A 14,460-nucleotide genomic window follows, 5' to 3' on the forward strand; every position below is an offset into this window, starting at 1 on the left:
ATTTCCTAAGGCCAATAGCCCCACAACAAAAGGAGGCACAGCTTCACAGAATAGTCAAGACCCCCTAAAGCATTTGTAAGTCATTACTCTGGAAATTTTCACAGCAATCTATTTCCTATTTTTCCCCCTAGAGCTACTGTCCAGAGGAACAGGGCCGGGGCAGAGGGGGCACTTGGGGATGATATGAAAACACCCATAAGTCCAGTTTACAGATTACTGGCCACAATGGATGTTTGTTTGAGAAGGGGACTCTTTTCTCCTGGACATTTCAGATTGCCATCCTGAAACTACCTGAGGCGTGCTAGCAAAGACAAGAATCCCCTTGAATGCACATATGGTCTAAGGGTACCTTGAGAAGTCTGAATATTTCCTTAGAAAAATGGAGATCTTAGAGTCCCACTTTGCTCTTGCTGTCCTGATAGTATCTTCAGCAGTTAAGTGGCATCTCCTGGGATGCTGAGAAGACTGGTAATGACAGGCCAGTCCAGCCATGAGAAAAATATTTAAGTCAGGTCTAAGAGTTAGGTGAGGACTCAATGACTCTTTTGAACATGAGATTGGCTCCTCCCCAGGCCCAATGCTGGCCTGGTATGCATGATGCCAAGAGGGCTCCTTTCCTCAGACATCTCTGGTGAGACCCAAGGTCTGTTGTTGGCAGGTGAGTTAGGCAACAGAAAAAGTTGCTAGCTCAAATAGCTGGTATATTGTGACACCACTAGTGAGGAAACGATTACTCATGTGTTGCTGGTGGGAAGGGTGAGTGCTGGTCATGTGTAGGAGACTGGCTCTGGGGACTTGAATCACTCGACAGACACTGAGTTTGGGGCACACTCTGTGTAGGCAGTGGGCCAATCACTTTAGGGACGGCTCGGAAAGTGGGATGAACCTCCTCAGACACCTCATGGACCTGCAGGTCACCTTCCCTGGGGAACTCTCTGGATGGTTTCTCAACTTCAGGGGTGTTCTGAGACAAACTGATCACAGAAGCCTCTTGGATCAACCTCCCAACTTCCACAGAGAACTCCCGGCATGACTGGCTGGATTTCTTGGGCATTTCTTGTGTGGGTTTGTCAACTTCTAGGAGGATTTCCTGGGCTAAGACATTAGCCCCTTCAGGGAACCTAGGAACAAGTCTGGCAGCCTCCACAGGCCCCTCCTGACATGGCTGGCTGGTCTCCAGAGAGCTCTTCTGGCAAAGCTGGCAAGCTTCCTCAGAGACTTTCTGGCATAGCAGGCTGATTTGAGGGACCTCTTGACATGACTGGTTCATATTGTCTTGGTTCTCTGGGCACGGCGGGCTACAGTCAGGCATCTGTTGGCACAGCTGACTGTCCTCTTCAGGGATATCCTGACATGGCTGGCCGGTTTCTGCAAGTGGTTCCTGTGGGAACTGGTTTGGTTTGAAAGGTTCCTGTCTACCTTCTATAGGAAGTTCTTGTGCCCCATTTCCAGGGCTCTTCTGGAGCAGCCCAAGACCTTGACTTCCTTCAGTCACTTGTGAACTTAGGGAGTATTGATCGCTAAAGCCAAACTGGCAGTTACCATCCACTGCAGTAGGAGAGGAAGGACCTGCACTGGACACAGTGCTGGAAGGGCCACTGCTGTCTGTAAAGCAAAGTCAGGAGAACAAGTCAGACAAGGTAGAAGAGGAGAATCAACACTAGATATTTCAAATGCCAGAACAGAGAGCCTGATACTCATGTCTTGGGGCAAGAGAGTCTGAATTCTCCCTAGGTTGTTCTCAATTAGCTCGGTTCAGGAACTGCTGCTCTGGCCTAATTTATATCACAGCAAGAACATTGAAGTATACATTTAAGACTTCAGAAGAAAGTGCTTGAGTGCTTGCTCCACCAAGTTCTTTCACAAAAAGATGATCACAACTCCAACTGGATCATAAATCCTATTTTGGAAGCATTTAAACATTTTACCCTAGAGTCAAACAGGGTTATAAATAAGATTGTGTTTGGAGTATATATAAAATTATGGGAACTTAATTTTGTGAGGGGGCCATACCTGGTGGTACTCAGGGGTTACCCCTGGGTCAGTACTTAGGAATTACTCTTGAGTGCTTGGGGGACCATATGGGATGCTTGGGATCAAACCTAGGTTGGCTGTGTACAAGTCAAATGCACAATCTGTCCAGCCCTTGTGAGAACTTCTTTTTTAAAAAAAAAATTGGGAAAAAAACTGTGCTCAGGGTTTACTCCTGGCTCTGAACCCAGAGGCTCAGAACCAGGTAGGGTTCTGGGGACTGAATCCAGATTGCCTGCATGAAAGGCAAGCACTTTACCAGCTGCACTATTTTTCCAGCCCACTTCTTTAATTTTTAAGTTTTTCATTCTAATCAAAAATGTTTAGTAATGGGTATGGAAAGACAGAACAGAAGTTAAGGTGCTTGTTTTGCATGCAATCAACCTAGGACTGATCTCTGGCACTGCACATGGCCCTCCAAGCACTGCCAGGAATGATCCCTAAATATATAGTGGAGAACTGCCATGTGTGGTCACCAAATTAAAGAATGAAAAAATTAAAATATGAAATAAAAATTGAAATGTGGGAGCCAGAGAGACAATAGAGGAATTAAGCTGACTTCTTTGCACACATCCAATCATCGTCCTATATTCAGCACCCCATCTGATTCCCTCAGCACTGCAAGAAGTGATCCATGACCACAAAGCCAAGAGAAAAACTTGAGCACCACTGGGTGTGGGTTCCCCCAACACTCATTTAAAAAAAAAAAAAGAGTGAACCAGAGAGAGATATTTCAGTAGGTACGGTGCTTGCCTTGCATGCAGTCAACCCGGGATTATCCCTCGTTCACAAGCATTGCCATGGGTTACTCCTGAGCACATGACCAGGAATATAGCTCTTGAGCATCCCTGGGTGTGGCCCAAAAACCAAAACCAAAACCAACAAAAAGTGTCCAGGTTCCAGCTCCAAAGAATCTCATCTATAGTTTAAGAGGAAAAATGTAGGGGAGAAAGGGAGAGAGGGAAAAGGATAAGTATAACATTTTCTTAAAACAATCCCTTAATAACTTAGTCCTACATTACATTAAGTTCCTTCCCATTTGGAAGTTTCTTTTCTTCTCTCTGCAGCTTTCCAATAAACTTCTCTACTTTCAAAAAAATCCCTTAATAAAAACAAATACACATCTTTTGTTAAGAATCCTTTCTTTGGACTGAGATAGTTCAATGAGTACATGCTTTTGCATGCAAGAGGCTTGGGTTCTATCCTTGGCATCGCATGTATCCATTGAAAATCACTGGGAATGGGATCAGAGCAATAGGGCAAGGCACTTGCCTTACACGTGGTCAACCTGGTTTTGATCCTCAGCATCCCATATGGTCCCCTGAGCCTGCCAGGAGTGATCTCTGAGTGCAGAGCCAGGAATAACCCCTACGCACTGCTGGGTTTGGTCCCCACACACACATAACACATGCGCCCTCACACACACACACACACACACACACACACACAAAGAATTCACTGGGAGTTACCCTGAGCACACTCATGAATAGCCTCTGAGCACCATTAGATGTGGGCCCAAGGGCCGAAGAGACAGTATGTAAGGCATTTGCTCTGTACATGGCTGACCTAGGTTCGATCTCCAGAATCCTATATGGTCCCCTAAGCACCACTAGAAGTAATTCCTAAGTGCAGAGTCAGGAGAAACCTTAAGCATCACTTGATGTGGACCGAAAACAAATAAAATGAATAAAATTAGATGTGGCCACAGAAAACAAACTAACAAAGCAAAGAATTTAAGGGCCAGGAATGAAGCTCATCAGATTCATAGCATGTGTGAGACCCTGCATTTGCTCCCCAACACCACAGATAAAAAATTAATTTCTTATGGCTAGTGAGATAGTACAGGCCCCAAGAAATGATTTTTTTTAAATCCTCCCTTTGACTACCACTGGCACCTCCCCCTACCTACAATCTAAGAACTCCTTGTGGCTTCACTATTCACAGTTACCTAGGATAATTGGTGATAGGTTAGATATTGTAAAGAAGAGATGCAAAGCAACACCTAGGGTTAAATGACTAGGTTTCTTCTCCAGTATGTTTATTGGAAAAACCTGTAGATTATAAATGGGGAATCTGAGAATAAAGTCTCTATCTTCTTCCCAAAAGAACTCTCTCTGGATCTTTTAGGAGCATTTCCAGTGGGATCAAGAGGGTATGTAAGGGGGTTGGAGAGACAGAATACAGGTAAGATATTTGCCTTCCACGCAGCCAACTTGGGTTTGATCCCCAGCACCCCATTTGGTGCGTTAGCCCTGCCAATAGTAATCTCTAAGTACAGAGCCAGGAGTAAATCCTGAGCACCTCTGGGTGTGGCCCCAAACAAAAAGAGGGCATAAAGGTCAGTGGTAACAAAATAGAGCAAGAGATCCTCCCTTTATCATGAAACAGATGAAAGAGCCTCCCCAGTGGGTTATGCTGGTCTTTCACCCTCATCTTTTCTTCCTTTACAAGTGACAGGTCTCCCATTCACCAAACCTTTCATCCTGGCCTGCCTCTAGAAAGTCCCAGAAGGATTACTTACACCAAGGGGGCTTCTCAGAGCGCTGCCGGAGTTGTAGGGTAGGTGAATGAAGAGTACGGGGTGGGGAAAATGGGTTATCTGAGACCTGGTTGCTGCGCATAGAATCAAAGAGGGCTGGACAAGTGGGGGAGAGAGAAGGAAGGGGGAAAGCATATGAGAAAAGAATCCAAGGACCACAGGTTCTCAATAAATATAAAAATCAACTTACCCTTGCTCAAGCTGATAACCAGCATTTTTAAGGGCCTCTACACACAAGCATTTTTAATATTAAATGTTTTATATTAAAAATATTTTCCAAAAAATTTAAGTAGCTGAGGTAGTCAGTACCTACATACTAATGTCCTAGAAGTAACACATTAGTATGTTACCTTGTCATATTTGTTGCATCTATTCCTTCATACTAAAATAAATGGCAAATATTATGAAACATTTAACTCTAATAAATATTTTAATATGCACTTCTAAAACATAAGAATCTTCTCCCTACATACATAGCCACATACCACAAATAAACCTTTAAAAATGACCACTGTGAATAGTGTTATCATGAACATTTGTGTATAAGTATTTCTCTGGCTACATTTTTTAATTTTCAGGGTATATCTGCAAGTGAAGCTGCTGGACCATATGGTAATTCCATGTTTAGCTTTTTGAGGAACTGTCAAAACCATGGAGGCTGTACCATTTTACATTTCTCTCTGTAATGTAAGACAACCTCACCAACCAACACATTTTCTATTTTCCTTTTCAATTGTAGCCATTTTAGTGGGTATAATATGGTGTCTCAGGTCGTTTTGATTTGCAAAACCCTAATGACTATAGACAGTGAACATCTTTTTATGTGTTTCTTGGTTATTTGTATATTTCCTTTCAGAACTGCCCATTCAACTGTCCATTCTTTTAAACTGTTTTTGGAGATATAATTAAAAATAGTTACTGGGGGCGAAGGGGTTGGGCCAAACCTGGCGGTGATCAGGGTTCTGTGCTCAGGGGTGATCAAATCCAGTCAGGAACGTGCAAAGCAAATGCCCCACCCACTGTACAATCTCTCAGCTTCCACCCCCTCTGTTTTTTGCCTTCTTTGGGGCCTATTTTCAAAATATATTTATTGGTTTTGGGGGTTGGCTGGGAGGCACATTGAAGGTGCTCAGGGCTCACTTCTGATCCTGTGCTCAGGGATCACCACTATAGGCATATGTATGCGTCTGCTCATTTATTCCCTCTTCCCCTCCCCCTTCCCTTCATTGTTGTTGAAGCTGTTGTTGTTTCAGCATCAAGGGTTATAACATCGATTGCTTGTAGTATTTGCAGTTTTAGCTGTGGTACTTGCCAGGGGTCACACATCAGGTTGCACTTGCACACTTGGTGCTGGTGCTCTCTGAGATTTGCGCTCCATTAGCTACAGTTCCTATACAGGGGCTCTTGGGCTCCCACTCTTAGCTAATGAATGCAAGTTACAGCTGTGATCCTTCACAGGGAATTGCTGTGGTTCTCATGCATGTACTCACCAGAGATCACACTTCCTAGTTGTAGAGTGGCACATTTTTAGTTCCAGTGCTCACCAGTGGCTTCATCCCATTTTGTGGTGTTTATATACACTTGGCTACTAAGCAACTGAAAAATCACCTGTGGTGCTGGGGATCACCAATAGCAGAGCTGCCAGGATGGTGTTCAGTGCATAGGGGACACTGGGAATTTGAATTTATAACCATATGCTTGCTAAGTCACTGTGCTAGTTTCTCCATGCCCTGCTGTCTCTTTCAAGTTTTTCTTTATTTTCCCATTTTATTGAGGGGGAAGATTTACAATACTATTTAAAAAAATTTTATTTTTCTTTTTGGATCACACCTGGCAATGCACAGGGGATATTCCTGGCTCTGTACTCAGGAATTACTCCTGGCAGTGCTCAGGGGACCATATGGGATGCTGAGAATCAAACCTGGATTGGCCATGTGAAAGGCAAACGCCCTACCCGCTGTGCTATTGCTGCAGTCCCTACAATAGTATTAATGACAGTTTCATGCATACATCATTACATGCATACATCACTACAGCGCCCGCTAATTGCCCATTTTTGTTTCTTGGGGCCACACCTGGCAGTGCTCAGGGCTTACTCCTGGCTCTATGTTCAGGAATCACTCCTGGTGGTGCTCAGGGGACCATATGGACTAATATGAAATACTGTGGATTGAACCTGAGTCAGCTGTTTTGCAAGGCGAGCACTTAAGCACCTGTATATCTCTCAGCCCTCTACTTTCATCTTAAAAATATTTTCTTAGTAGCTACCACAAGGATTACAATTAATGTCCCTTTGGACAGTCACAAATGAATCGCTGGCTACTTAAGTTTAGTTACATAAAAACTTTGCTCCTATGAAGTTCAGCCCCCACCTTTTTTTTTTTTTTTTTTGCTTTTTGGGTCACACCCGGCAATGCACAGGGGTTACTCCTGGCTCTGCACTCAGGAATTACCCCTGGCCGTGCTCAGGGGACCATATGGGATGCTGGGATTTAAACCTGGGTCGGCCACGTGCAAGGCAAGCGCCCTACCCGCTGTGCTATCTCTCCAGCCCCCCCACCTTATTTTGTTTTTATCATAAAGCATATCTTTAAGGATCAGAGATATAGTTCAAGCAGAGCATATGCAAGGCCTCATGTTAGATCCCCAGCACTGCAATACTCCTCCTTAAGCTCTGCTGGGTGTGGCCATGGTGATCCATATATGGCCCTGGTGGCCCCCAAGTCTCACTCTCCTGAGCACCGACAGCCTCTTCTTGATCAAGTTCTAATAGGAGTGGTCCTAGGACTGCAGGCTTACAAAGTGTGACTCTTAGATATTACTATTAAATATTACTCTTAAATGTGACTGTTAAAGATAGATAGATTTTGGGCACACCTGGCAGTGCTCAGGGCTTATTCCTATCCGCACTCAGGCTTGTATAACCTGCTATACTATCTCTCTAGTCTATATGTATATATTATATAAATTGTTTTTGCAGTGCTGGGGATTGAACCTTAAAATTTATATACTTCTACACTGTGTGTCTCTTAACAACGACTTATAAAGATTGTTTTATTGATTTTGTGCTAAGTCATACAAGAAACAAAAAATGCTATAAGCCCAAAGTACATTAATATTGGCTCTTATATTTGCCAAAGAAATTCTCTTTAGCAGAATTCTTTATATTTTGGTATTGTTTCAAGTTACTTTTTAGTGCTCTTTAATTTCAGACTAAATAAATCCTTTTAAAGATGTATTTATTTATTTTCTTGAAGGGAGTGGCTACATCCAGCAGTGCTAAGGGTTTTCTCCTGGCTCTATGGCCAGGGATCAGTTCTGGTGGGGCTTGTTCAGGGAACCATATGGGTGTCGAGAATCAGACTAATCTGAGTTAGGTGCATGCAAGACAAGTGTCCTACCCACTGTACCATTGCTCCAGCCCTCCTAAAGAGCCACACTGGGTGGTATTCGGAGCTTACCCGTGGTTCTGTGCTCAAGGATCACTCCTGAAGGGCTTAGAGAACCATATGTGGTGCCAGAGATCGAACTCAGGTACACCTCATACAAGCCAAGTGCCCTATCTTCTGTACTACTGATCAGGTCCCCTATTACTTAAGTTTTTTAGTGGAGTGTTTTAAAATCTGGGGATATTAATTCTTATTTGTTCTTCTTCCTTTCAGGGTTTTGTTGGTTATTCCTGCTTGTTTGTTTTTTCATGAGATTTATTGAACTAGAAATTATACATATAATTTTTAATAGGGTTGTATTTAGTTTATAAATTATTTTAGGAAGGAGTGACATTTCTATGATATGGAATTGGCCTCTGCAATTAAACATATTTTCAAGTCTAGTTTTCCATCTTTCTGGATTGTTTGCCTTTAAATGTACTCCTTATATTCTAGGAAGCATGGGCAGAGGGCACAAAGATAAGAATATACATGGGTACTTTCCATACCTGCAGATGCCTGTACTTGGACATCAGTATGGCGCTGGCAGACTCTACTCAAGAATTCACTCACTTGACGAAGGGACAGAGCATTATGCAGCGTTTCCAGCGGGTAGATGGTAGGCACCATGGAGCATCCTTCAAATCCTGTTGGAGAATAGGATGGACAAAGTCAGTACTATTCTTGCCAGATCTATTCCAACTGGTCAAGGAAGTATGGAGAGTCCCTGAAAGCCAACAGAAGAGCCTGTGGCTTTTTAAGTGTGGGGTATCCAAGACTTCAGAAGAGGGAACTCCTGAGAGCCCCTATAGGAGTCTATTTTCTCACTCAGATTTCTTTTAAAAACTACCTGCTAAGGCCTCCAGGTGAAAGAAATCACCTTTCATCCTGTGGACAGCCTGAAATGGTCCATTAAAATAAATCAACAGAATCCCAATAGGGTAAATGCCTACTTTTGTGCTTTTTCAGGGAATGTTAACAAGGGTCCAGAGACAAGGAGTGACCTTGTAAGTCTAAAATGAGACAGGGAGGCCATGGAGCTGGGGAAAAAACAGCAGATTTCAGGTTTTACATAAAAGAGAACCAGATTAAAGAGGAGGGCATGAAATCTGAGGAGGGACTCATGCAGATTTAGGATATGGGTAGAAAAGCCGGATATTTTTAAAAGCAAGCTGAAGAGCATGCAACACACATGAAGCTCAGCCCAGTAAAACTACATGCATGAACAAGCTGGGGATGGAAGTTCTTTCTTGGTCATTTCCATCACATCATCACATCAAAGTTTTTCCCTTCTTCTCTCACTGGAAGACCCCAGACTGGCTAGGATCTCTCTGTTCAATAGAAAACGAGGCAAACCCTCTAGGAAAAAAAAAGAGTAAATACTGATTCTTTGCTCTGAATCCAACAATTCCAATGTAAGTTCACAAGTCTGGGTAGGGTGAAGGGTATAACTAAACATGTAAACCTAATTTAGGGAGTATAGATGAAAAGGGTAAAAAAACACTTCCCGTTGGAGGATCAAGATGCATACCTTTCAAATATTATTTTGGTCTTCAATATTTCCTATCTGTAACTCTTCTACATCTATTCAAAGGAAGTAAATGGCTGCCAGGACAGCAATACATACAGAAAATATGGTCTCCTGTTCACCAATGACTAAAACCTATAACTCAAAAGGATTATACCTCACCATCTTCTAAACCTCTGGCCCTAGTTGGCTTCAAAGGTTCAATGAAACCTCTGTGCCTCATAACCTCTGTGCCTCCCCCTCTTCCCCACACACATACTCTTGTGGTAGGTCAAAAGTATTCTAGTTTCTAGCTCCTTAAAGTAGTTAGAAAAATATTTAGATTTGAAGATAGTGGTAGTGAAGGGTTACAGAGATCAGAACAGTTTTCAGGGCAAGAGACTACTCTTGTATTGCACAGAACTAGAACTGAGTAACATTAGGAGGCAGTGAGGAAGGCGAATAGGAAGGGGATGAGCAGCCAATGCTATAGCTACCAGGCAGTCTGGCCCCAATCCCATTCAAGCAACTAAACGCAAGTCACATAACCTTAGGGGAAATAGGAGAAAGGAACAGGTGGGCTCTCCTGCCAGAAGTGCAATAAGCAAAGCAGTCAGTCCCAGCCAGGGTAGTGGCAGCAGCCAGCTTGGTGGCAGGGGGTACCGTAGAGGCACTCGGGGTCATCCTGGCCTGAGCGCAGCCAGTTCCGGAAGAGGCGCAGGTGGTAGGAGCACTGGTGCAGGTGATGCGCCAGCGTGGCATCCAAGGAGACTGGCCGGCCCCCTGAGCAGTCAGAGGAAAAACTGCGCAGCAACTGGACCACAGGGTGCTGGTCATCCAGCAGCTCTGGAGGGGTTGGGGGAACCACGGCAGGAAGCACAAAGATAAAGAAAGAAAAGAGGAAGAGACAATGAGGGGGGCACTGACTGGCATAAGCATTACTGGGAGGTGGGGGCCACTCAGCTCCAAGGTGAGCTAAGAGAGAAGTAGAGGTGGTCAGAGCCACTGAGTATTTCTTGTTGGGAAGAAGAGAACTGATATCACACAGTGAATGTCAAGGAAGAGGCAAGACCTCATCATCCAGCAAGGCCCTCTCCTTTCTCATTGGCCATAATTTAGCCAGTGCCTGCAGACAGAAGTCATATTGTGGATGGTCAAGAGCTCGCAGTTCTGTGGCCAGAAACCTTGACCAGAGTTCCAGTGTTCCTGATCATTCTTGGGCAAACCTGAGTTAGGGCCTGCTTCTCAGAAGATTGGCACAAAGCAGTTATGAGGTTAGGATAGAGATGAAAAGATTCCATCATGAAAGAGAGTAAAGAATGATATTGGTATCAAGATAAAATGTTAAGCTAACAAGGCTTCTAAAGGTTCTGGCCCTCTGGACCAGATTTAAAGCCATATTAGTGGGTCTGCATTTGGCAGCTGGCATTGGTACAAGAGTCCTTTAAAATAGGGCGTATGTAAAAAGGAAATAAACATATGACAATGTCAATATTGATTTTCTTTTCCTCCTCTTAATTAAATATACAGGTTTTATTAAAAAGTTTACATAAATCTCAGGACTTGGGAGATATTATGTCTATTACAGTAGTCAACATTAAGACAATTTTATGTTTTTCCCACTGGTGTGAGTCTCACAGTACTTTGTTCAGCTGGTGAGTGATGAGGCTTCAAATCTGAACTACTCATTATTTTACCTGCTTAGCAAACTCTGTGGATATGTGCCATTAAGTTATAAGGTACAAGAAAGTGCAAGGCATGTGGACAATGGTACAAGAGTAAGGAAAAATCTTGGGGAAAAAACTATGGAATTTTAAGACAAGATGATAAGGGTTGGTTATAGAGAAGAGAACTGAGGATAACTATTCAGAAAGAACTAGTTCAACAGGGTATCCTGTAAAACTATGGCTTTAGTCTGAATATCAGAAGATAAGCCTTTACCCATGTGAGTCTGGTGGTGAGCACTAACTATATCAATGAATAGACAGTTATGTGGGCCCCTAGAAGATAATGGCTTGGCAAATCCAATGGACATACTGATATTTTGGTTGAGAGTGGCCTAATCTCTCTTCCATTACATTAGTTTACCTTGGTGAGGTCTGCATGCAGTTTAGTAACGAGGCATATTATATACTAGATACGGTCACAGGATGTGATAGAACCTTATCAGAAAAAGAGGCAGGATTGGCCGAGAGACGTTTTCCTATCAAAATAAGGAGACAACATGGCCTTGCCTCCTTCCCAAAATGAGGCTCATTTTTCCAACTTCTCTTTCAAAACTAGATATCATGACACGGAGATGCTGATGGCAGTACAGTAGACTGACATATTATTGTGATTAATCTGCCACAAGCAACTGCAGAGTGAGTATCCACTCAGAGACTGCTGGGACAGTCAAAAGCAAGATTTGACCAGAGATCAGAGCCATCCTATCATCCTGAGGATTAAATTAGATCTAGATAAACTTTACTAAGAGACATCAAAAGCATCCCATTTTTCTCACTGCCAACAGGTGAATCCATCTTCTTGCTTCTTATACTTTAGCCACCAAGCTCAAGTACTAGAACAACAAAGGCCAGAAGACTCCTGAGGGAAAAATACAGTGGGTTGGAGGATATCTAGAATTTACTCTCCTGCCCAATATCTGAACTGTCATTGTCTTTCTTCTTCTTTTGGTGGGATTAATTTTTTTTCAACTAATTAAGGCTGCTAACTAAGGTTTTGGGGAGCTAAAAATAAACAGGCTGGAGGTTGTTTTATGGCTTTGAACATTTTCACGTGACACACTGGAGATGGTCATGCAAATTAGAGCCTGAGCCTAAAAAGTAAATCTTTCATGTGGTTATTATTTCAGGGTCCTGTTCTCTAAGTTATATATCTCCTAAGTCCATGTGTCCCGGGCACATGGGACATGTATTGTGTTGTACATGAGGTTCTATTCTGGAAACAATGGTGCACATAAAGGTCAGAAAAGCACAAAGTTAAACATGTGTATATACAGTCAAGCCACTCTGAGTAGGGAGTTCCTGTCACAGGTATAAATAAGAGCTGGGTGGGATGTAAACTGAGCAAATATAGCATAGTCCAGGAGGTTTGCACTGCTGGACTGTAAAGTGGTGCTGGTCTGCAGGTGTAGAAAGGTTGAAAACCAGTGGGATAGTCAACCTAAAGAGAGGTTTCAGCTGCCTGGCAAAGACACACACCTGGTTAAGGAAGAAAATCAGTACCTGAGGGAGATTTTCAGTCTGGAAGTCAAACTAATTGTTCTCCTTTCAGATAGTTTTAGATCTTACACAAAAAGAAAACCATAGCTAAAACAACTGGATTTACCTGGAAGATAATATCCAATTAAGGGGAAAAAACAACTATGGATATAAAAAAAATAGAAAATGAATCCTAGATTTCTCTGCTGCACTCTATAAAGAGATCACAGCCTTTTTGTTTTGGGGCTACACAGATCCCTAAATTTCCCAACTTGGTGTGGGCAAACTAAGTTCTTGAAAATTCATGAAATATTACTTCTGAGTTCCCATAAACTCCTCAGTAGATATCTCAGTTCTTCACCAAGTTTCCCTGAGATAACAGTGTCATAGGGGCTACATGGAAACCATGAGCAGAGACTCGAGGTATAATCCTCTTTCCTTCATCTACTATGTCCTACTCCCTTATTTTTCCCTTTCATCCCAATCAATCTGGGCACCTTTTTTCCAGGTCCCGGCAGTAGGTTAGTAGTAACATGAAGCAGATGTCAGGAGCACAGGAACCACACAAGGTACACAAAATGGCAGGAGTTAGGAATATGGAAAAGAAAAATTATATGCTCAAGACCAATGCTCTTATGGCTTGGTTGCTGAGAATTACAGCACTCCAAAAGAGAGACAGACAAATCATCTATCCCAACAAAAGAATAGGTGAAAAAAAACGCAGAAGGATTTGGATTATATATGCGAAGGAATGAAGGGGGGTAAAAAAGAGAAGAAATGAGGATGAACAAGGAAGTACTATTCTCTTCCTAAGGAGACTAATTGTCATGTTTGTACAAAGTCCAGCAATCATGTGATGGGAAAGGAAGCAGTTGACTTCATGTTTGGGTAAACACAATGAAAAATGGAACACAATGGTGATGGTGGTGACCATGGAAATAAGACCCTGAGTTGCCTCAGGGATCAAGCAGCCAGGCTGTAGGTGAGGCCAAAGTTTGCCACAAAAGGGATATGTCCCAGGAGGGACACTTCGGGAGTGGTTCATTCCAAGACAGTTGGGTGTGAACACAGTGGAAGGAAAGACAAAAGTTAGTGTCAGAACTCAGAGGTTAAGTGTCTGAGGTGATGTGGTGAGGAGGAATGACGTTGAGTCAGAAGCAAACGTACCGTTAGTCGGATGCTTTGCAAACGACACAGAAAATCGTTTTACGGCCGGGACAAACAAGAGCTCTGGAGAGAAAAGACATCATGGGGATTATACCCACCCCTGTTCCCACCCTCTGCTCTGGATTTTGGTGCAAAATACTCTATACTTCATAGTTAGCGGTTATATGATCTGCTCCCACCCTATCCCTTAGATTCCTGACAACTATATTTCTATCTTTTCCTTTAGTAAAATCTCATCTTAGGAATCCGTGTGTCATCTTTACCACAATACAGTCCCACAAACAACCCTATTTTTACCACCATGTCCTCTTTCTGGCAATTTAAAAATAAAATCTTTGTAAAAGAAACTTGCATCCCTTCCCCCGATCTCTTTCCATAACATTTTCCTGCCTTGGCTGAGCAACTTCCCCATTTCTGATTCTCTAGATTTTGATTGAGGTTCCACTGCATTCTTCCTGATCATGGACCAATCTTCTTGATCCTTACCCTACAGACCAGAATCCAGGAAAGAATACAAAAGTGGAGTAAATTGATGTAGCAGGGCTGTATGTGGGAGATTATGGAGGGATAAGCATAAATAAGTAA

The 14,460-nt window shown here is 42.8% G+C and overlaps 1 protein-coding gene across 21 annotated transcripts in view; it reads right to left on the reverse strand.

Moving 5' to 3' along the window:
* Positions 1 to 339: 339 nt before the first annotated feature.
* PPIP5K1 (diphosphoinositol pentakisphosphate kinase 1) overlaps positions 340 to 14,460 on the reverse strand; it is a 43,734-nt gene continuing 29,613 nt past the window's right edge. For 9 of the 21 annotated variants that reach the window (XM_055129893.1, XM_055129895.1, XM_055129896.1 and 6 more), the window contains 5 exons: positions 13,876 to 13,938; positions 10,169 to 10,351; positions 8,508 to 8,645; positions 4,553 to 4,666; positions 340 to 1,605 (listed from right to left, as the gene is read on the reverse strand). In XM_055129893.1, the coding sequence (XP_054985868.1) occupies positions 731 to 1,605; positions 4,553 to 4,666; positions 8,508 to 8,645; positions 10,169 to 10,351; positions 13,876 to 13,938 (1,373 nt within the window). In that variant the 3' untranslated portion in view covers positions 340 to 730. The remainder of the gene's footprint in view (positions 1,606 to 4,552; positions 4,667 to 8,507; positions 8,646 to 10,168; positions 10,352 to 13,875; positions 13,939 to 14,460) is intronic. The other 12 variants (XM_055129904.1, XM_055129907.1, XM_055129909.1 and 9 more) reach the window with 4 other exon arrangements.

Source organism: Sorex araneus, chromosome 3 (assembly GCF_027595985.1).
Source record: "Sorex araneus isolate mSorAra2 chromosome 3, mSorAra2.pri, whole genome shotgun sequence".
In the NCBI taxonomy this organism is placed as follows: Eukaryota; Metazoa; Chordata; class Mammalia; order Eulipotyphla; family Soricidae; genus Sorex; species Sorex araneus.